The 21,876-nt window shown below is 43.8% G+C and overlaps 1 protein-coding gene across 3 annotated transcripts in view; it reads right to left on the reverse strand.

The window, feature by feature from the left end:
* Window positions 1-20,322, reverse strand: part of eprs1 (glutamyl-prolyl-tRNA synthetase 1) — a 33,484-nt gene extending 13,162 nt beyond the window's left edge. For 2 of the 3 annotated variants that reach the window (XM_015953916.3, XM_015953914.3), the window contains exons 1-14: window positions 20,122-20,322; window positions 18,576-18,660; window positions 17,943-18,042; window positions 17,713-17,869; window positions 17,467-17,603; window positions 17,272-17,366; window positions 17,067-17,193; window positions 15,188-15,380; window positions 14,858-15,029; window positions 13,169-13,402; window positions 13,009-13,093; window positions 12,811-12,870; window positions 5,044-5,064; window positions 3,134-3,244 (exon numbers count right to left, since the gene is read on the reverse strand). In XM_015953916.3, the coding sequence (XP_015809402.3) occupies window positions 3,134-3,244; window positions 5,044-5,064; window positions 12,811-12,870; window positions 13,009-13,093; window positions 13,169-13,402; window positions 14,858-15,029; window positions 15,188-15,380; window positions 17,067-17,193; window positions 17,272-17,366; window positions 17,467-17,603; window positions 17,713-17,869; window positions 17,943-18,042; window positions 18,576-18,660; window positions 20,122-20,164 (1,620 nt within the window). In that variant the 5' untranslated portion in view covers window positions 20,165-20,322. The remainder of the gene's footprint in view (window positions 1-3,133; window positions 3,245-5,043; window positions 5,065-12,810; window positions 12,871-13,008; window positions 13,094-13,168; window positions 13,403-14,857; window positions 15,030-15,187; window positions 15,381-17,066; window positions 17,194-17,271; window positions 17,367-17,466; window positions 17,604-17,712; window positions 17,870-17,942; window positions 18,043-18,575; window positions 18,661-20,121) is intronic. The other variant, XM_015953915.3, reaches the window with a different exon arrangement.
* Between the last annotated feature and the right edge of the window lie 1,554 nt (window positions 20,323-21,876).

A 21,876-nucleotide genomic window follows, 5' to 3' on the forward strand; every position in this document is an offset into this window, starting at 1 on the left:
GTCTGAGAGCGAAGTGCTTGGTTAGGATCATATGTAGGGCTGAATGATTCAGGAAAATAATCTAATTGCAATTTTTTTTTCAATATTGCAATTGCAATTTAATTCACGATTATTTTCTCAAGGGGCTTTTCTCATTTTTCAACTAACGGAAGCAAAAAAATATCTATGTAACTTACTGAATATAAACAAGTTTATTTGTCTACAAGTTTATCTGCATATCATGTCAACAAGTTTATTTGTCTACATAAACATAAACACTCACAGTAAATAAAAAATTTGGTATTTGAAGGTGCAATGCTTTGCAGCCAGGAGTATGTCCCTTGAAGGAGCATAGGTATTAGCATCAATTGCGAAAATTGATTTGCAGGAAAGAAGTGTGTCCCATTTATTGAAGTCTTTTGTGTTTAGAGTTTTTGACGTCTTGTCCATGCAGAGCTTCCGTAGTTCAGTTATGTTTATAGCTGCTAGCCAAATGTCAGTGGAGTTGAAGTCTCTTACTGTTTTCTAGCTTTACTAAAATATCTGTCTGTACTTATTTGATTAATGGCAGTTTTTACTTTTTATTAGACTCCAAATGTAATAATTTGACACGTTCCTAATTCGTAATTTGTAAGAATGTAATCGACAATATTAGCATTAGCATTCCTATGGATTTTTCAATGTATATTAGAATTGTGCTAACCATTCACTGCCAGTCAAATTGCAGCCTTTGCGATTAGAAAATCTCCTTTTGTCACATCGCAATTTAATTGCATATGCAATTAATATGGAACATCAGGTCACAGATGTATGATGGAGCTTGATTGTTAAGAGTTTTATATGTGAGAAGGAGGATCTTAAAATCTATTCTGAATTTAACAGGCAGCCAATGTAGGGAAGCTAAGATGGGAGAGATATGATCTCTTTTTAATTCTCATCAGAACTTTAGCTGGGGCATTTTGGACAAGTTGAAGACTTTTAACTACATTCTGTGGACTTCCTGAGAGTAATGAATTACAGTATTCCAGTCTTGATGTAATAAATGCATGAACTAGTTTTTCAGCATCACTCCTGGAAAGGATGCACCTAATCTTAGCAATATTCCGGAGGTGGAAAAAGGAAATCCTACAAACCTGTTTAACTTGGGATTTGAATGACATGTCCTGGTTGAAGATAACACCAAGGTTCTACTCTGTTCTCGGAGACTAATTTAATGCCATTCAGGTCAGGTGATTGACTAAGCAATTTCCTTTTCTGAATTTCAGGTCCAAAGATGAGAACTTCGGTCTTGTCTTGATTTAAAAGCAAACAGTTTTGAGTCATCCAATTTTTTATGTCGTCAAGACAAGCCTGTAATCTACTTAACCGATTAGGTTCATCAGGGTTAATGGATGGATACAACTGAGTATCGTCAGCATAAGAGTGGATGTTTATCCCATGCTGTCTAATGATTTTACCAATTGGAAGCATATACATATAGTAAAAATAATTGGTCCAAGCACTGACCCCTGTGGTACTCCACAAGTAACCCTGCCTGGAGTATGAAGTATGAAGAAGATTTTTCATGTACGTTTACAAAATGAAATCTGTCAGACAGGTAGGATTTAAACCAGCCTAGTGCTGTTCCTTTGATCCCTACAACATGTTCAAGAATTTCTAAAAGAACATTGTGATCAACTGTGTCAAAAGCAGCACTGAGATCTAACAAGACTAGAACAGACACAAGATTCTTATCTGAGGCCATGAGAATATCATTTGTAACTCTCACTAACGCAGTTTCAGTGCTGTGATACTCTCTAAAACCAGACTGAAATTCCTCAAACAGAGCATTAGTGTTTAAATGCTGACATACTTGGATGGCCACTATTTTCTCAAGGACTTTGGATAAAAATGGAAGGTTAGATATTGGTCTATAATTCACTGGGTCATCTGGATCCAGAGAAGGCTTCTTAAGTGAAGGTTTGATTACAGCAAACTTAAAATCTAGTGTTACATACCCATTTACTAAGGATAGATTGATTATATCTAGAATGGGGGCAGTAACCATAGGAAATACATCTTTAAATAATTTGGTTGGGATTGGATCTAAAATGCAAGTGGAAGGTTTAGATTAAGCTAATATTTTTGATAACTGAAAGCTCAACTGGGTCAAAACGGTTCAAGCACAGATGAGGTTCTACAGTTACCTCAGATGCTGCCTCACTTAAGCTTGGTTTATGCTTGACGCATTTACTTTCCGCTTGGTGATGGGACTCGCGGATGGAACGCGCTTCACAACTTGCAGCGTTTATGGTTCATGCGGCTTGTCTCTGCGGTGAGCCAATATTCTCCCAAACTGAATGGGGCAGCATGGAGCTCTACGGCATGCATCCAACATTACACCATAGTAGAAGTAAAAATTACTGTTGCATTCCAGCATTTTTTAACAGCGTCCTCGTCTTTTCCGACAGTGCGAGCTATTTCTCTCCAAGAATTATTAACAACATGTTGATCACGGTGATCTTTGAGAGCTGAATCATACAAATGTCTGTATTTACGAACCTCTGCCATACTAGTTCTTGCCAGTCCACCATGTTTTTCCGCGTCGGACTGTCCGCGTGGTTAGAAAATTTCCTAGGTGCGCGGTGCAGAAAGTTTGGGCCGTGCGGAGGCGCGGTGGAGGGGCGTGGTTGTTAAAATGACGCAATTTTGCCGCGCGGAGCCGTGCGAACCTCGCAGACCCGTCAAGCATACACCAAGCTGAGGAAGAAGAAATCGCATTAGGGAGGATGCTAATGATTTTGTTTCTAACAGAATAAATTTTACTCGTGAAAAATCCCATAAAGTCGTTGCTGATGAGGGCTAAGGGAATAGATGGTTCAAAGCTATGATTCTGTGTAAGTTTGGCAACTGTACTGAAAATAAATTTTGTATTATTCTTATTCTCTTCAATTAGCGATGAAAAACTAACAACAATACCTAGATGCTCCTGGGTTGATTCCGAAGCAGCTTGAACACAGAAAACTTTCACTGAATTCAGCTTCAACATGAAAAATCTGCACAGCTCAGATCAGACATGCCTAACTCAAGGCCCGTAGGCCACATCGAGCCCCCTTCACAGAGTTGTCCAGCCTGTGTGCCCCTATTCTAACGATGCGTAACAAAGATCACCAACCTTTGGATGTTTAGCCACTTCCTTCATCTCCTCTGATGCCTCTGGGACAGAAACGGGAACCACGTAGGAGCTGGACAGAGCCGTGTACCTGGGAGCTACTGGGTCAATAACCTAGCACACAAAAATAAACACACACACACACATTTGTGAGAAACATGGAAGAACTACCCTTTATAAAAGTATCCTCACAGAGAGAAAGTTAATATGATAGGAAAAAAGCGGGAAATGGTGGAAATAAAGCTCATCTGAAGATAAACACAAAGAAAAACCTGTTTGGGAAGTCAGCCCAGCTTGAAAAGTGATGAAGAACGAGAGCAACACAAGAGGACCGAAGAGCTGATCTCATGAGTCAGATGGGTCTGTTTGGAGCTGAGAGGCACAAGCTTTGGTTCAGCTGATCATTCGGTCCACTTCCACTATTTTACCAGCCAGCCTAAACGTTAATGATGCCTAAATGACTGGGACAGAAAACACTGAACAGCAAGAGTAACACACTTTACCTCGGCCTCAAGTAGAAGCAAAGAAATAGAAATTTAACACAGACTAGCAGATCATACAGCCCCTGTACGACACCAGCAATCCCACTCGTGTTTACTTTTGAGGTTTTAAATCAGGCACTCGATCACGAATCATCTTCAATCTGGGTCCATTAATGGGGTTCCTTGCTTTTTGGTGTGGAGGATCCTGAGTCAGATGGCTTTTTAACACTAGGAAGTGTGTGAGAGTCAAGAGTCAGAAGACAGACTTCTTTATAGAATATTACCTTCATCAAAAGGTGCCTGAACTTAAATGATTTCAACGGTTACCTGGAACACTGTAGTTATTATGCTTCACTGTTGGGTCAGCAGAGTCCTGGTGACAATTTGCTCATCTCTAAACTGTTGGTTTTGGGTCCTCCGCTCCAACCCCATTTAGAAGGTTTTGTGCATTTTGTTATTGAAGGTGCAGTAGATCTTTTTCTGGAGTATTTTTTGCAACCACTTAATTAAATGGTAATTTAAAAAATGAATAATTGTAATAGTTTCTAAACCCTACAATCCAAGAAAAACCTCATTCAATCATTGTGAATGTCTCAATCTTCATGATTGGATTCTGATTCATCCAAACCGCCCTCTGACCATCCCTCCCCCCTTTGCCAAGATCACTCTTTGTACATGATTTGTGCGTTCTTAGCTTGGAGCAGCAGAACAGGAAGTGGAGCCAGAGCCGGGCTAGCTATATTGGGTAGCATACTAAATTGGTATATGATTACTGTATGTAGGTGTGGTTTGTTAGGAATTATGGCTGAAAGGGTCCAACAATGGATCAGATATGTAAGTAAACATGTTTTTATGGTTGACGGCATTTGTTGTGTCCTGCATGTTCCTGTATTCTGAAGGTGTGGGTTAGGGGGAGGAGGCTGAAGAGGGGGTTGGGTTTTAACTGTGGTTTTTCTAATAAAAATGGCTTTTCAAGGAACTCCTGTGTACCTTTAATGTAGAGTTGTGATCTCCATCACTGACTGGTGCAAGGCCAACGCAACAATTCATAATTTACTCTCAAACGTCAGCTGTTGCTTACTTTTGTAATGACTTTCGCTATCAAAACACCCATATTCTGGGAGGGTAACAGTTGGAAACTAACCACAGAATGCCACACAGTTTCTCTCTAGACAGAATGCATTCTGTATGAATAGTGTTTGGTAGTTTATGGCAAATCAAAAGCTGTATTTATGCAACACAGAATCTCCTTCGAAGTAATAACTTCATTCTAAACGAATATAATCATGTTAAGTTCTGAAGTGCCTCCTGATTCTTGTAGGTTCGGCTGGTAAAATACTGCAGACTGTAGGTGGACTCTGGGTAAAAGAAGCGCATGGCCAAAGCAGGGTGGGTCAGAATGAGGAAGAGGAGGACGTGGCGGAGGAATACCTTCAGACAGCTAACTGGCAGCTTGGAAACAGAAGAGTGAGATGCTGTTGAATGTCAGGTACAAGGAGGGAGGAACAGGGTGAGGAAAGAGATAAAGACATTTACACAGAATGGACTCAGTTCCTCCCAGGCATGAATGTTACCTCATCAAAACATCTCTAAATCCTCTGACTGAGCTTTTCTTTTTCAATAAAAACACGACCAGCAAAATGGCAAAGTGCAATTATTGTGATGCAACCAACGCAGCCCCTTCGGCACACAAGGAATGAAGAGATGACGCAGAAGAGTGACGATGTATCAGGGTGGTGATGGTAGCTAGGGAAGACTGGAAACGATTAGACCACAGTAAAAACTCAGGTGTGTCTCATAGAATCAGCATCACAGGTGTCTTCACCAGGTGTAATCAGTATGCCTGTTTAAAGGCTGTAGTCACAGTGCTATTTGGTATCTGGGTGTGTACCACCCTGAGAATGGACCACAGAAAGCTAATTCTGTTCTTAAAGTGAGGGTGAATGCATGGGCGGAGACATATTTCATCCGCACTTCCTGTTAGGAAAACACTTCTGAAAGAGGCGTCTCCTGGCGGACCGAGAGAGCGACACTGAGGCAGTGATAGACCGCACCCCCCCCCAACCCCCTGCGTGTGCTGTCGGAGTTTCTAAGTCTAAAAACAAGTCGTTAACGAGTGCGTGCATGCAAGCACGCACTCACACAACACTTACCGCTCAGGAGAAGAGCACACAGATTCTGCAGCATTCTGGAGGATTTCCTGTTAAACGCGATCATTAGATGAAAAGGGGGAGGAGGGCATTTTATTCAAGGAGGCGAGCGGCTCAGAGCGCCAACGTATCATGTCGGCAGGTGAGTGGCTGAGCCAGGTGGAGGTACGGCTGCTTCACCTGGAGACCAGTGCGGTGCAGCTACGTAGTAATTTGCTTTTTCAGCGTAGCCATCAGCCACAGCTGGTTCTACATAAATGTGGAGCAGAGTTTTAACCTGAAGATGGAGATAGAATTATGGTTTTGGGCTGAAATATTACATTTAGAGTAAGTTGCACTAAACTGCCACACTAATGATTACACGTGTGTACAGCACCATTAGACACTCATCTATACAGGTTGTCAGCAAAAAAAAAAAGTTAATTTAGGCGTTACTTGCTCTTTAAGTCAGGGAAACATGGAGGCTCGGTTCGGTTCTGGTTCTGCTTTGATACATCTGGACCAGGGAGTCCTGATCATGGTTCAATGAAATCTCAGGACCGTCAAGACCTTCTGGAGCTACATGTGCTGATGAGAGCCAGAAAGCTTGGTCCCAGTCGTAGGTCATGGGTCATCCAGCAGAAGAAGGAGCCAAAACAGATAAAAACACCCTGAATGGATCAGATCCAAACGCCGGCCTGGTTCTATACGAGTCCTGATCCTTAAGGACCCTTCAGACCTTACACAGCTGGAGCAGTTACCTCATGAGGACAGGGTCAGAATATAACTTTAGTCCAGACCAGGGGGGTATTCCAGAGAGCTAGATTTCCCCCAAACCAAGTTTTCTTGTAAGATTCCCAGTTTTACTGCCCCTAAATCAGGTTCTACCAACTAGCTAGCCTGAACCCCCTCCCAGTCAACATGGTAACACATGCTGGAGAAAAAAACCTGCTAAAGTATTAATAAATGTGGAGTTCTAATTGAATTTACATCTTAACATGTTTTTCATTTAACCTTCACTTGCAGCCAGGAGCATTTCATGCTCCTGATGTCAGCATTATTAATAAGTACAATTATACATCAGCCTTTGTCTGGGATGGACCCATCTAATGCACATGCTGTCCTCTTCATAAATATGTTAAAATAGCCTTAAACAACCTGACAGCTGCTAAAATAATACATATGTAAAAGGAAATACTTTATTAATGTGACTATATACTTACTCTGGTCACATGTGGCAAACACGGTAATATTTGTAATAAAAAACATATGTGATGTTTTTTCCTTGGTGTGTAATATGTATATTTGTGACAAAGGGTTTACAGCGTTAACTTTAGGGTCACGTGACCACAAATGTATATTCCTAAAACTCACAGCCGCTCAGCAAAAACAAAGTCCGCCAGTCTCTAAACATCCAGACTCTGGAACTGAACACGAAAACGACACAAATGATGTAAACTTTAATAAAATATGTGGAGAAACAAGAGCTGGAGCGGACTTTCGGTGTTGCCATGACAACATGTAAACTCTGCGCGTTCTAACTAAATAACACCAACTACACAACTTTATTCAAATAGCTCATGGTCTCTATTTTAGTTCTGATATCTTAGGCATGAATGAATAACTATTGCTCCGTCTGGATGAAGAAAGAGGCTCTGTCCTTTACTTTGATTTTCATTTATCAAGTATCGATTAACAGGGGCTGCCTGTGGACGCGCATTGGCCTAGTCTGCCGCTCCTCGCTTGGATTAGAGGGGATTGAATCCACCTGACGATTGTTTGTGGAGCTGGTGAAGCCTGGAGGGGAGGGGAGTGCTTTGTCAAGCAGGGATTTATCAGGAGATGTCCGATGTTCTAAGCTCCATCCATCCATCCTTCCATTCTCTTCCGCTTATACAGAGACGGGTCGCGGGGGCAACAGCCTAAGTCAAGAGGCCAAGACTTCCCTCTACCCAGCCACTTGGGCCAGCTCTTCTGGGGGTGTTCCCCGGCCAGGTGAGAGACGTAGTCCCTCTAACGTGTCCTGGGTTTCCCTTTAGGTCTCCTTCCAGTTGGACGTGCCCAAAACCCTCAGCAGGGAGGCATCCAGGAGGCATCCTAACCAGATGCCCGAGCCACCTAAACCGGCTCCTCTCGATGTGGAGAAGCAGTGGGTCTACTCCAAGCTCCTCCCAGATGACCGGCCGCTTGTATCCGCAATCTAGTTCTTTCGGTCACTTCGCCTTCTGGCTCAGCTCTCTCTTCACCATGACAGACCGATACAACGCTCGCATCACTGCAGATGCAGCACCCATCAGCCTATCGATCTTGCGCTCCAGCTTTCCCTCACTCGTGAACAAGACCCCGAGATACTTAAACTCCTCCACTTGGGGCCGGACCTCATCCCTGACCCGAAGAAGACATTCTACCCTTTTCCAACTTAAGACCATGGTTTCGGATTTAGAGGAGCTGATTCTCATCCCAGCTACTTCACACTCGGCGAACGTTGGAGATCACGTTCTGATGAAGCCAACAGGATCACATCATCTGCAAAAAGCAGAGACCTGATCCTCAGGTCACCAAAGCGAACCTCCTCAACAGCTTGGCTCAGAAATCTTGTCCATAAAAGCTATGAACAGAATCATTTCAAAGGGCAGCCTTGGCGGAGTCCAACTCTCACTGGGAGCGAGCCCGACTTACTGCTGGTGTTCCGACTATCCGTGCTACTCGTCGATATGTGCTACTTTGGAAAAATGTGCATGCGCAGACTGATTATGACGTCACAGGCTGTTTACCTAAAGAGATGCTTTACCTCTGGAAGTTGTTATATTGCTGCTTGTTGTATGTTTACCTGCCAGTTAGCTTGTAAATGGTTTGTAAAACATCATTATTACGCTGTAAACAAGAGCTTTCTCCCATTGTTTACGGTCATTCATGGAATCATGACAAACACGGTCTTTTTCATAAATAAATCACAGCTAACCGTTGAGCTAATAATTATTCTACAGCTGTGTATTTTTGAGTAATATCGCCTATTTAAAATAAACCATACATAATAAGCATGTAAACAAGAGTGAAACTGTCGTAACACGCTGCGGTGGGAATATTCTACGAGGAGGCACATATAGTCAGAACACCCGCCATGCAGACCAAGCTCTGACACCGGTCATACAGGGACCTAACAGCTTGTATCAGAGGGCCTGGTACCCCATATTCCCGGATTACCACCACAGGGTGCCCCAAGGGATGCTCCAAATCCACAAAACCAGCTCAGTGGCCTAGTGGTAGAGTGTCTGCCCTGAGACTGGGAGATGCTGGTTCAAATCCTGATCGGGTCATACCAAATACTTAGAAAAAAATGGGACCCAATGCCTACCTCGGTATTAAATGATAAATGACCCACACTTGAATAGCACCTTTCAGAGTCACGACTCCAAAGCGCTTTACACTACAGTGCATCATTCATCCACTCACACACACATTTACACGCCACCAAATAATTCCTGAGCGCGGCTGTCTGCAGCTCACTGCGGCCCCAGGGGATGGATCAAATGCGGAGAACAATTTTTTTTGGAACCTTCTTGTTTACGTTTGGATTTTCTGGGCTAAGACCCATTTGAATTTTAGTATCTTGACCTTTTGAGAAAAAGAAACAAAAGTTAAAAAACGCCTAGAAGAAAATCTTGGTTCTATTTATCATTTGTGTCACCCGTCCTCCATGTTACCCCGGGTCTAGACGCCTGGTTTGTAACATCTGTTTAAACATTATTCTTTTAACCACAATTCAAAAACAATATTTTACTTGATTTTCTGAACTGCTGCTTTCTCTTTTTAAAAATTTTTTACAGCTTCAGAATAAAACCTCAAATGTGTGACAATAAAAATAAAGACCTTTTATTCCATTCTAGCACTAGTGTGTTTAACAAAAAAAATGTGTTTAGTGAGTTTTCAGGTACAGTGTGAGGAGCAGGATTACAAATTACAAACATATGTGGGATTTTCTGTGTTTGCAACATTTTTACGACATCTTGAAATGGAAACCGTCAGATCTACTACCTCTGGCAAAAATATTATTATATCCTCATTATATGTACCGACATACACTCACCAGCCACTTTATTGGGTACACCTGTCCAACTGCTCGTTAACGCAAATGACTAATCGGCCAATCACATGGTGGCAACTCAATGCATTTCGGCATGTTGACATGGTCAAGACGTCCCACTGCAGTTCAAACCGAGCTTCAGAATGGGGAAGAAAGGTGACTTAAGTGGCTTTGAAAGTGGCATGATTGTTGGTGCCAGACGGGCTGGTCTGAGTATTTCAGAAACTGCAGATCTTCTGGGATTGTCATGCACAACCATCTCTAGGGTTTACGGAGAAGGGTCCGAAAAAGAGAAAACATCCAGTGAGCGGTAGTTCTGTGGGTGAAAATGCCTTGTTGACGCCAGAGGTCAGAGGGGAATAGCCAGACAGGTTCTAGCTGATAGAAATGCAACAGTAACTCAAATAACCACTCTTTACAACCAATGCATGCAGAAGAGCATCTCTGAACCCACAACACGTCAAACCTTGAAGCAGATGGGCAATAGCAGCAGAAGACTACACCGGGGCTACCATTTGAAACAGGCTCACCAAAATTGGACAATAGAAGATTGGAAAAATGTTGCCTGGTCTGATGAATTTCCATTTCTGCTGTGACATTCAGATGTAGGGTCAGAATCTGAAAGCAAGGATCCATCCTGCTTTGCATCAACGATTCAGGCTGGTGGTGGTGGTGTCATGGTGTGGGGGACATTTTCTAGGCTCACTTTGGGCCTCTTAGTCTTAATTGATCATCGTTGCAACACCGCAGCCTATCTGAGTATTGTTGCTGACCATGTCCATCCCTTTATGACCACAGTGTACCCATCTTCTGGTGGCTACTTCCAGCAGGATAATGCGCCACGTCATAAAGCTTGAATCCTCTCAGGCTGGTTTCTAGAACATGACCATCAGTTCACTGTACTCAAATGGTCTCCACAGTCACCAGATCTCAAACCAATAGGGCACCTTTGGGATGTGGTGGAACGAGAGATTTGCATCATGGATGTGCACCCGACAAATCTGCAGCAACTGCTGATGCCATCATGTCAATATGGACCAGAATCTCCGAGAAATGCTCCCAGTACCTTGTTGAATCGATACCACGAAGGATTAAGGCAGTTCTGAAGGCAAAAGAGGGTCCAACCCGGTAATAGTACGGTGTATCCAATTAAGTGGCCAGTACATGTGTTTTAGTTTTAACCAGGGGCGGCGTTAGGCCCGGCTACTTGGGCTGAAGCCCCGGATGTTTTATGAAAAGCCCCGGATCTAAATCGTGGAAGTAACATGCAGTACCAAAGTCCAACAGAGAGGGAGCAGCTGGCAGTAGTTTGTATACAGCCTGCCTGAAACGCATGAGTGAAGATGGACATAAGGACGTTTTTTAGACAAAAAGTACAACGACAGAACCCCAGCTTTGATGAGACTGGTGCTGACTCAGGTTTGTGAGTCTTATTTGAAAATATTTGTTGTGCTGCTGGTTTGCCTAAAGTTAGCTTATCAGGTAAAGTTGATGGAGAAAGAACGGGAATATTTACTATCATCTCACACTAAACACTAACAGGAACAATACTCTGCCCTGAATATGCTTAATATGTAGCTTCAGATTAAAAATTATGTGGTACAAGACAAATACTGTATATATATGATGTTGACTAGTGCGTGTCATGTGTGTGTGTGTTAAGCCCCGGATCTTCTTCAGTCCTAAATCCGCCCCTGGTTTTAACCTGACATTAAGAATGAGCAGCAAGGACAACTTAAGCCAATACTGATGTCCAGACTATTTGAATGAGGTGAAATGGACATGTGACATGAAATGAGACAACGGTTCTGTCTAGAGGCATAAAGAAGGATGAAGAGAAATTTGCAGAAAAGCAGGTGATGGCAAATGAAATCATGTCACAGAAGCCATGCTGGCAGTGAAGCTTTGAGATCATGTCTGAAATGTTTCTGGTTATGGCTGTCCTAACACTGAGACGTGCATAAAACACTTAAAGGTGCATGAAGTAAGAATTACACCCTGTGGTCACATTTGGGTACTGCAGTCCACGTATCACAACACATAAGTGAGGCCTAGTCCACACGTAGCCGGGTTTTTTAAAAACGAATATCCACCCCTCCAAAAACTTGCATCCACACCACCTCGTTTAAAAAAAAAAACTATCCACACGTACCCGGATAAACACGTTGTTAAGGACATGCCAGACCTGTAGGCGGCAGTACTTCCCCCGTTCTTAACCTCGTCCTTCGTCTGTGGTCTTCCGCAAGGAGCAGTAATTCCGCTTGCAGAAACAAACAAGCAAAAAGCGCTTGGACAATTGATAAAGCGAGCGCAGCTCTGAGGGCATCCATGCTGTCGGCTAGTGTAAACACAGGTCGCACACGTGATGTCAGCATTTTTTTGTCGTGGAAAGTGACGTTGCGGACCTTAAAACTCCGGTTTTGTCCGTCCACACGCAGACACCCAAAACGGAGAAAACGCAGATCTTCACTTTGGCCGGAGTTTTTAAAAAGATCTGTTTTCGTGTGAAAAAACTTCGTTTTCGTGTGGATGACAGGCCAAAACGTAGGAAAATATCTACGTTTTGGCAGATCCCCGGCTACGTGTGGACAGGGCCTGAGTCAGTGACCAGCTGGCTGAGCAGGAAATCTGTTTTGAAGTAACCTTCCTTCCAAAATGGTTAAGATATTAGACTTAGGGGTTGTTTCACAGTAAAATTCTTACTTATTGCTCCTTTAACAGTTTGGACTAATCAACACCAAGTCAGTCACAGCTGCGGATGTTTAGATAAAATTATTAGTTTGGGTTAAAGATGAAGATTTAAATGCTGTTTAAGGTTGGATCAAACGGGGAGAGTGAAGCAAGTTCTTTAATCAGACATTTTTAATTCTAACGTTTTTACTATAAAAGACGACTGCAGCGTAACCCAAATTAAACCACTTCTGTGTTTTACTGTACTGCAGCAGCAAGGCAGAGAAACTAAACTGAACGTGTAAATGCGTCTACCTTCTTATTGAAGGACCAGATCTTGTCCCACTCCATGTTGACCACAGACCTCGATCCGCCCTGAAATGAGACGAGTGAAAAAGAAACTTTGTTCAGCAAGCAGCATTAAAAAACAGACTCCTAGTAAAGTCTGGCTACAGTCTCAATATGACGTCATCTCTAGTCATACCTGGTCAGGTGAGGACATTCTAAACATACCTGAGCTGCTATAAACTGCTTCAGACCTTCTACAGTCATTCCTCTTCTCAACACTCCTCTGACAGTTGGGAAGCGAGGGTCGTCCCTAGAAGGCGAGCCGGCACGGAGATCAGAGAGAGCCACGTGTGTACACATCACCAGATGACCAAGGTAAACTTACCACCCCTCAACGTATCCCTGATCGACAAACCAGGTCAGCTTCCGCTTTGAAAGCACGGTGTTGTTCAGGTTGAGCCTGGCGTACTCCCAGATGTAGGGCTTCCTAAGACCCAGGGTCTCGATTATCCAGTAGAACTGATCGTCACGGTCGTGGTACTCGGTGGTCCTGAGCGCGTGGGTAACACCTTCCAAACTGTCCACGATGGGGCAGGCGAAGTCATATGTCGGGTAGACCCTGGACGAGATGCAACTTTGAGCAAGTGAACTCTTTAACGCCAAGTACTTTGGCCACTTTCAGTCTTTTTACAGCATAAGTTACTGTGTTGTTGTTATGGCAACCTTCCATTTATCTCCAGAGACAGATTTGGGTTTAGGAACGACGTCAAACAGACCTTGAAACACAGCGGAGATGGAAGGAGTTTGTCGTTTTCCTTTGAGAGAGCTCATGTGCTGGTTGGACTTGTCTAAGACCTTCACGCCCATTGTAGCCAGCTGAATCCTTTTGTTGCAATCGGTACAAAAAGCCTCAAAAACATTGTTTTCCATCAGTTTTAACCACAAAAAGAGACTTTAGCCAGCCACGCTTCGTTAAATTTACATGTCCCCAGAACAACAGCGTGAAATGATTATAGATAAGTAACGTTTACCGTACACGTCTCTCGTCTGGGTGCTGGATCACGAGAAAGCTTGGCGGCATCGCGGTCATGAATATTTTGACCCGGGCTGGGTTGCTCCATCAATTATTGGTCCCACCACTCTTTTATTTAGGTTGTTATTTATTCAACATAGTCACAGTTGACAGACAAACCTTTGTAAACAAATGTGTTGTAGTTAAACACAGCACAACTTTTAAGAACCCGCAAATGGAAATTCAAGAATGTTTGAAGGCTTGTCGAGGTATTATTTTCAAATCCACAAATGCAATGCTTTCAAGAAGACCCGCGGGAACCCTGCGAGTCAGAAAACTAGTAGGGTTCGCTAACCACTGTGCCGTGTGACCAAGCTGATTACGGTAAGCAATCCAACCCAATAATGTGTATGTGTGTGTGTGTGTGTGTGTGTGTGTGTGTGTGTGTGTGTGTGTGTGTGTGTGTGTGCGTGTGCGTGCGTGCATGAGACTGAATTACTGGGACAAACTGACACAAGCAAAAATGATAAAAACTATCACCAAGTAGCTGTTCTGTTCATTGTTTACATTTGATTTGACTGCTTCCTGCCTCTGCATTAGTCACATATCAGACCTAATATTCAGACCAGGACTGGGCAATAAATTGAAAATTTATCGGTATCAAAATTTCTGACTTTTATCGTGATAATTTTTTCCAAGTCAATACATTTGATAATAAAAAAAAAAATGGAAAGATGTGTGTAGGCTGGCAACGTTCATGTCCCTTTAAGAAGCTGCATCAGCTTGAGTCGTAAAAATGTGACGTGACAGCTCCATCTAGTGGACAGCTTTTGTTTCTGCGCCTAGAGGTGAAATCCTAAATATATCGCGATGTTGGTTTTAGGCCATATCGCCCAGCCCTAATTCAGATGAAATCATGGTTCAGACCAAGGTACATCAGCTGTGCCTCTCCTTTACGACCACATGTTCTCTTGATTCGGAGTTGACCATTTTCTCCAAAAGGAGTTTGGCAGAAAAGCAGAAGAACCTAATTTATCTGTAGGTGCTGATTTATCCACCTACTTGTAGGTGTCTCTGGTGCGAGGGTGGGGGGTGTTCTTGCAGCGATAGAGGGTGGGGTCTCTCATGCAGCCGTTGTTGGAGCTCATGTCCATCTTGGCTCTCATGCAGCAGGTCTGACCGTACTCTGTCCCGGCCTTCATCTCAGCCCACATCTTCATGTTCTGCTCCACAGCTGAGGGGAGAAAATGAGAACACGCGTGTTAACGTGCATCTTTTGGAGCTTCGCTCCATCTGAAGAAGAAGAAGAAAATATCATTTCTAAAGCGCCTCTCAGGATAAAAATCACGAGGCGCTTCCATCTGCGGCGGCTCTGGGTTCCTACTGGCGTACTATTGTTTCTGCATTTGGACTCGATGCGCTGCTCTCTCTCTTGCTTCATCTGCTCTGGAGGCGTGTTGTCGATGTACGCTTTGCCCTCGGCGAGCAGCTTCTCGGCCAGTTTCATGATGGTGGGGAAGTGGTCACTGGTGTAGGTGAACTGGTCTGGACGGATCTGGAGCATGGAGACGTCTTCCAAGATCACCTGAGACAATAAAACATGCAGAAGACAAGGGTAACCTCTCGGGTTTGGGCTTCAATGGCAGCTTACGCTAGGGTGGGAAAGCATTGAAGATTTCTTCCGTTAGTTGTTTTTTTAATCACACTTTAATGTTTGAAAACAACAAACAAATATCATCATCAGACAAAGAAAGTCTGAGTAAATATAAACAACAGTTTGCAAAGGATTGGATCATTTATAAAGGGAAAAGCTCCAAACCAACCTGGCTCTCAACGACCCTTTAAACTTAACTGGTAACGAGTCTCCTCTCCTCTTCATAGTTGACGCTATAGTTCAGCCTCAGAGGGTTTAGAAACAACCTGTTTAAGGTCAAAGGTCATTAACGCTTCTTCTGGATGTTCTGCTAGAGCAGAGTTCACGGTTCCATCAGTTACAGCAGGTGGCCCAGGTCCTACAGCGGCCTCAGACCATCACACTACCACCACCATGTTTTAGAGTTAATGCGACTCCAGATGGACACACACCCGCCAGAAAGATCTGCTCGTCTCATCAAGATGTCTTTAGCTCTCCTACGGAGGTCACTTACCAACCTGTCTCCATATGGTGAATCACGACCTCTGACCTTAACCTGAACAAGGTGAAGCCTGTTGAGCTTCATCTGTTCTGGATTCTTATGCTGCTGAATTTCTTAAGATCAAGTCCCGGTGTTGAGCTTGTTCAGCCCTCTTCGTCTTGTCAGACAGGTTCTCCACAGGTCTGGTTAGGGCTGTTGGAGCTAGCCGGGCGTACACTGTGTGACTTTTTCGAGCCGATTTTCCACTCGTACAAGAATCCACGAGATCGGGGCGAGTTTTGCGCCGAGCGATCGTGTAGTGTACAGGGGGTTACGAGAGGCGATTAACACCACGTGACCAGCTGCCGATCAGCAGTCGTGAGCTCGCACGGACTTCTGGCGTGTTTGATATTTTGCTCGTCCCTCGTGAGGGTATCGCACTGTTGAAGCGGCGCTGCGAGCAGCTGCGACCCAAAAAGTATCAGAACCGCTCACGGCGCATGGGCAATCCTGCATCAACACCGCTCACCCGCAATTTCCCTAATAACACACGCTGTTCGTTTTTGTTTCTACACGTTTTTTTTACTCACAAAGATTGTCAAGAAAGCGTGTTTGTCGTGTTCTTGTCAAATTAAACTGATCACAAAACACAGATTTACTTTCTTTATTTCGTTTTCCTCATCCAACCCCCATAAATCCCTGTGTGTCCTCCTGCAGCACTCCCGAAGGACAACAGGCAAATTACGTGTTGTGTAAAAAGTGCTATTTTTAGCATATTTTTAGGTCCGACGTGTTGCTACCAGACGTACAGTGTGAGCACATGACTCGTGAGATCTGCCCTGCGAGGAAGTCGTACAGTTTGAGCTGAAGCTGAGCGCTACGAGTGAAAAAGTCGCAAAGTCCGCCCAGTAGTCATCACAGTGAGTTCATGAACTAACGAGCATTTCTTTCTCTTGTGGGACCTTTGGAGAGCTTTATTCCTATAAAAACTGCTTTTTGTGTTTACTCAGCCAATCTGATTCTGACACTTGTTTGCTGATTAGAGATTTGAATGAAACAAAAAGAATCAAAAGAAAACAGACAGGAAAACACTTTCTCATAACATGACATCTCTTGTTTTTCTGATTCTGTGTTCTCAGCTTCTCTTCAGACCAGACCTTCTCAAAGTCCTCCTTCTCCTTCTCGGGGTTGGTGTCATCAAAGCGCATGATGAGCTTGCCTTTAAAGGTCACCTGGTAGTACTGGTTGAGCAGGGCGGCTTTGGCGTGGCCTATGTGCAGGTATCTGCTCACAGAGAGACAACAACAGGGTTCCAACCGGAAACTGTGCAGAGCTGAGCGGAGGACAGAACCGCAGCCTTACCCGCTGGCCTCGGGAGGAAATCGAACCACCACCTTGCCCATCTCAGCTCCTGGCAACTCCACAAACTTTCCAACATCCTGCTTCTTCTCATTTGACTAAAATACACAGAAGTGTTTTTAGATGAAACTCTGTGACATTTCCCTTCATATAACCCTTCACCAGAAGTTTTTGATGAGATAGATAAACTCCACTCACACTGGACTTGTTGACCGGGGCCTTCTTACTAGCGTACTTGTTACCCACAGAAGAGAAGGGAACTTGTGAGGTCAGGAAAGAGAACCAGCGACTGACATGAGGGAACGACTTCCCCTGACTCAACCAATCGCTGTGATCTACGGAGAACACAAACACACCATCAGAAGTGCTGCGACGTTCACGTAAACAACACAAAGTCCAGGAGTGAAAACGGATCCAAACAGGAGCATCTCGGATGCGACTAACCCTTGAGAGCTGCCCAGACAGACAGATCAGCCAAGGTGATGGCATGTCCGACCAGGAAGGTCCGAAGGGACAGAGCCTTATCCAGCTCACCCAGCACCGCTGTCAGGCTGGGCTGATCACACAGACGCCGGGCGCTGAACTCCAGCCAGTGATCCACCTGAAGACACCGTTAAAAACTAAAGACCAAAGAGCCAGATTCACATAAGGTCCAAAACACACACCAAACACACCTCAGTCTGCTCCATCAGGTTGGACCCATAAAGGCCGAGAGCAGGAGCCACCCGAGCCAGGTAGCGGCTGATGGAGTTAGCGTCGCTGAACTGGATGGAACTGAGAAAAGAACAAAAATGATGCGACTTCCTGAACCTTCACATGCTTTCAAAGAAAGCCTCTGAAGCACCAGGATGATTGTAGCACTGTTTCCTTTCCTGGAACTTCAGGGTGAATGCAGCGAGGGGGGAACTGACCGGGAGATCTGAAGGCCCAGTCCTCTCAGCTGTCATGTCTCCAGTTACAGTTTGGCTCTGTAAGGAGTGTGCTAAGACGCCAGCACGCTGCAGCCGCTACGCTGTGACGCGTCATCGATTGGGGCCAACATCTCGTGTTTTCACCCCCCCCCCCCCCCCCCCCCGTATGCAATTCCTATTTCCTACATCAACATCATTTCTGAGTGAGTTACAACTAATCGGCGGCATTCCCGCCCACCACCTGCACTGGGCCTCCTACTAGGCCACTCAGAGTACCTAGCTCTGAGCAGGTACTCAGAAGGTTCCTGAAAACGGCTCGGCTCTAAGTGGAGACAGGCATGTTTCTGGTGAGTTTACCCTGAAGTTCCGGTGATGGAAACAGCTTATGTCACTTACTCTGAGATGTGAAGCCTGTTGTCTTTGCCCTCCTCCACAGACACCTGCACACTGCTTTTCACGTGCTCTGCAGCCAAAAGAGCACCTGCAGGACAAAGAAGTGTTTTCTCTTGTAAGAGCCCGATTCTGAACGGACCGTCAGAAACAAGTGGCCCGATTGTTTTATAGGCCATAACCCATAGAGATGCAAGTCAGAAATGTGTAGAAAGTGAGAAGAAAGCTAAATTGAGTCAAATGTAATTTAGTAAAAAGTATTTTAACTAATTCTGGAAGCGCAACAGTGCAGAGCTGTTAGTATGAAAGCATGCAGTTGTGATAATGCTGTTAAATCCACATTTTCTTCACACACACACACACACACACACACACACACACACGAGGCTCCACCATCATCTAAGGTAGATGTAGGTATCGAGGGGTGAGAGACTCATTCAGATGCAGAAAATAAAAGCACATTTAAAATAAAACAGCATCGAGCCGTGGCACACCTGTGCAGCACAGATATTTTATACATTGTGGAATTCCAGTACACATTCAATACACTGATTTTTAAACCAATGTCACAAAAACTATTCAAGTTTAGTTGGAATCTTGCAATCCTGGCGCATTCTGGGTCCACATAGCCAAGCATGTATATCTGGGCTTATTCTGCACTAACATGTATTCTCGGCATTATTTAACATGAGACAAAAAAGTTGCTGGTCTATAAATCATTTTCCTAATGTTTGTTTGGCATTTTGGTCACAGCTGTGTTAGTGCGTGTTTTTGAACCATCTTTAATCAGGATGTTCTGTTTGAATGATCGTTTCTCTCCGCAGGGCAAATTTGTTATGATTTCATCCAGCAAAGCTTTCTGGTTAACAGGAGAGGAGGTGTTCACGGAAATAAAGGAAAGCTTTCACCTCCTCCTCCTCCATCCATCCAATCATCCACGTTTCAACAGGAGGCTTGCATCAGCCTGCCGGGGTCGGTACGAACACCAGGGGACGCTGTTACAGCTGTTTAAACTGGTCATTCAGTGGATGACTCAAGTACAAAACTTTGGATTAACATCATCTGGGGAAAGTTTTGTGTAAAAAAAACATATTTAACCACGATAGGGCGTGTTTTTCACCTCGGAGAGTATATTTACAAATGCAGTCATTATGAAGAGCCCGGCTAACCAGGCTACCGGTTGATCTAAAGTTATATTCTGAGACAAAACACAGGATCACAATGTGGCACAAAAACACACAATATGGCGCAGCTGGTGTTTATAAAGCAGGGCATGTGAAAAATGCCCATGTTGTGGTTTTGTGGGTGCCACGACTGCACGTCGGCTAGCATTCGGATCAGATCCGTCTGTAACAGAACCGACCCTCCAGCAAACATTTACCGCTTTAGTTATCAACTGTTTGTTTTGGGGTTCACAAACTTTTTCAGATAGAAAGTGGAACCCAGACCATTTGTTTCCTTGTTTTGATGACACATTGGGTGTCGAGCTGTCACTGGGGCGCGTGCATGTCCACGAGCTCCATGAAACGGGTCGTTTACAGCAGTAACTCACCTAGAGGCGGGTTGTTGGCGTTTATGGTTAGATTAAGCGCCATCCTGCTGGATCTCTGCTTCGGACAGACTCAATAATCTTTTAACTGGTAAACAAAATAAAAGAGCCGAACGAAGTGAAAGAACACGCAACAGCCCAATCCTCCGTACCAAGCAACAACGGGGGAAGGAAGAAACACCCTTCTTTTGCTTTTAATGACGGGTCACTCGCTTCATAGAAGAGCGACACTGCCGCCACGTGGACAGGAGGACGAACGTGCAATGAGATTTTATGGCCTTAAAACATTTCTCCAGAGGCGTCTTTTACTATTTTGGATAGTAGTAGTAGGAAGACAATTTCAAAAAGTGTTTTGAATATTTAACAGAGAAAATAAAAATGTGAAATTATAGATAAATAAAACGTATAAAAAAGTATATTAAAAGTAAATAGAAGTTAAAAAAAGGTTAAAAAAATGAAATCATTAAACCCAAACTATGAACATGTCTGAATTGAACAAAATAAAACATAGAGCTGGGGGTCACCAGGTCCCAGGGTGCTCCCAGGAACTCTATACAGATCCTTCAGGCCTGTTCTAAACAGCACAACTGAATTTAACTCTAAACAAGATCTAAAATATTTTTTTTCTGCTGCCATCGCTCTCTCTCTCTCTCTCTCTCTCTCTCTCTCTCTCTCTCTCTCTCTCTCTCTCTCTCTCTCTCTCTCTCTTTATATATATATATATATATATATATATATATATATATACATATATATATATATATATATATATATATATATATATATATATATATATATATATATATATATATATATACTCACCTAAGGATTAATACTACTAATATGGTGCTCAGAACTGCCTTAATTCTACGTGGCATTGATTCAACAAGGTGCTGAAAGCATCTTTAGAAATGTTGGCCATATTGATAGGATAGCATCTTGCAGCTGATGGAGATGTGTGGGATGTACATCCAGGGCACGAAGCTCCCGTTCCACCACATCCCAAAGATGTTGTATCGGGTTGAGATCTGGTGACTGTGGGGGCCGTTGTAGTAGTGAACTCATAGTCATGTTCAAGAAACCAATTTGAAATGATTGGAGCTTTATGACATGGTGCATTATCCTGCTGGAAGTAGCCATCAGAGGATGGGTACATGGTGGTCATGAAGCGATGGACATGGTCAGAAACAATGCTCATGTAGCCCGTGGCATTTAAACCATGCCCAATTGGCACCAAGGGGCCTGAAGTGTGCCAAGAAAACACCCCCCACACCATGACACCACCACCACCAGCCTGCACAGTGGTAACACGGCATGATGGATCCATGTTCTCATTCTGTTTACGCCAAATTCTGACTGTACCATTTGAATGTCTCAACAGAAATCAACACTCATCAGACCAGGTAACATTTTTCCAGTCTTCAACTGTCCAACTTTGGTGAACTTGTGCAAATTGTAGCCTCTTTTTCCTATTTGTAGTGGAGATGAGTGGTACTCGGTGGGATCTTCTGCTGTTGTAGCCCATCCGCCTCAAGGTTGTGCGTGTTGTGGCTTCACAAATGCTTTGCTGTATTTCTTGGTTGCAACAAGTGGTTATTTCAGTCAAAGTTGCTCTTCTATCAGCTTGAATCAGTCGGCCCATTCTCCTCTGACCTCTAGCATCAACAAGGAATTTTCGCCAACAGGACTGCCTCAGGGATGCAAGGATAATGTCCTGGCCCAAGTGGAGGAGTTTAAGTATCTCAGGGTCTTGTTCAC

This window comes from Nothobranchius furzeri, chromosome 9, assembly GCF_043380555.1.
Source record: "Nothobranchius furzeri strain GRZ-AD chromosome 9, NfurGRZ-RIMD1, whole genome shotgun sequence".
Taxonomy (NCBI): domain Eukaryota; kingdom Metazoa; phylum Chordata; class Actinopteri; order Cyprinodontiformes; family Nothobranchiidae; genus Nothobranchius; species Nothobranchius furzeri.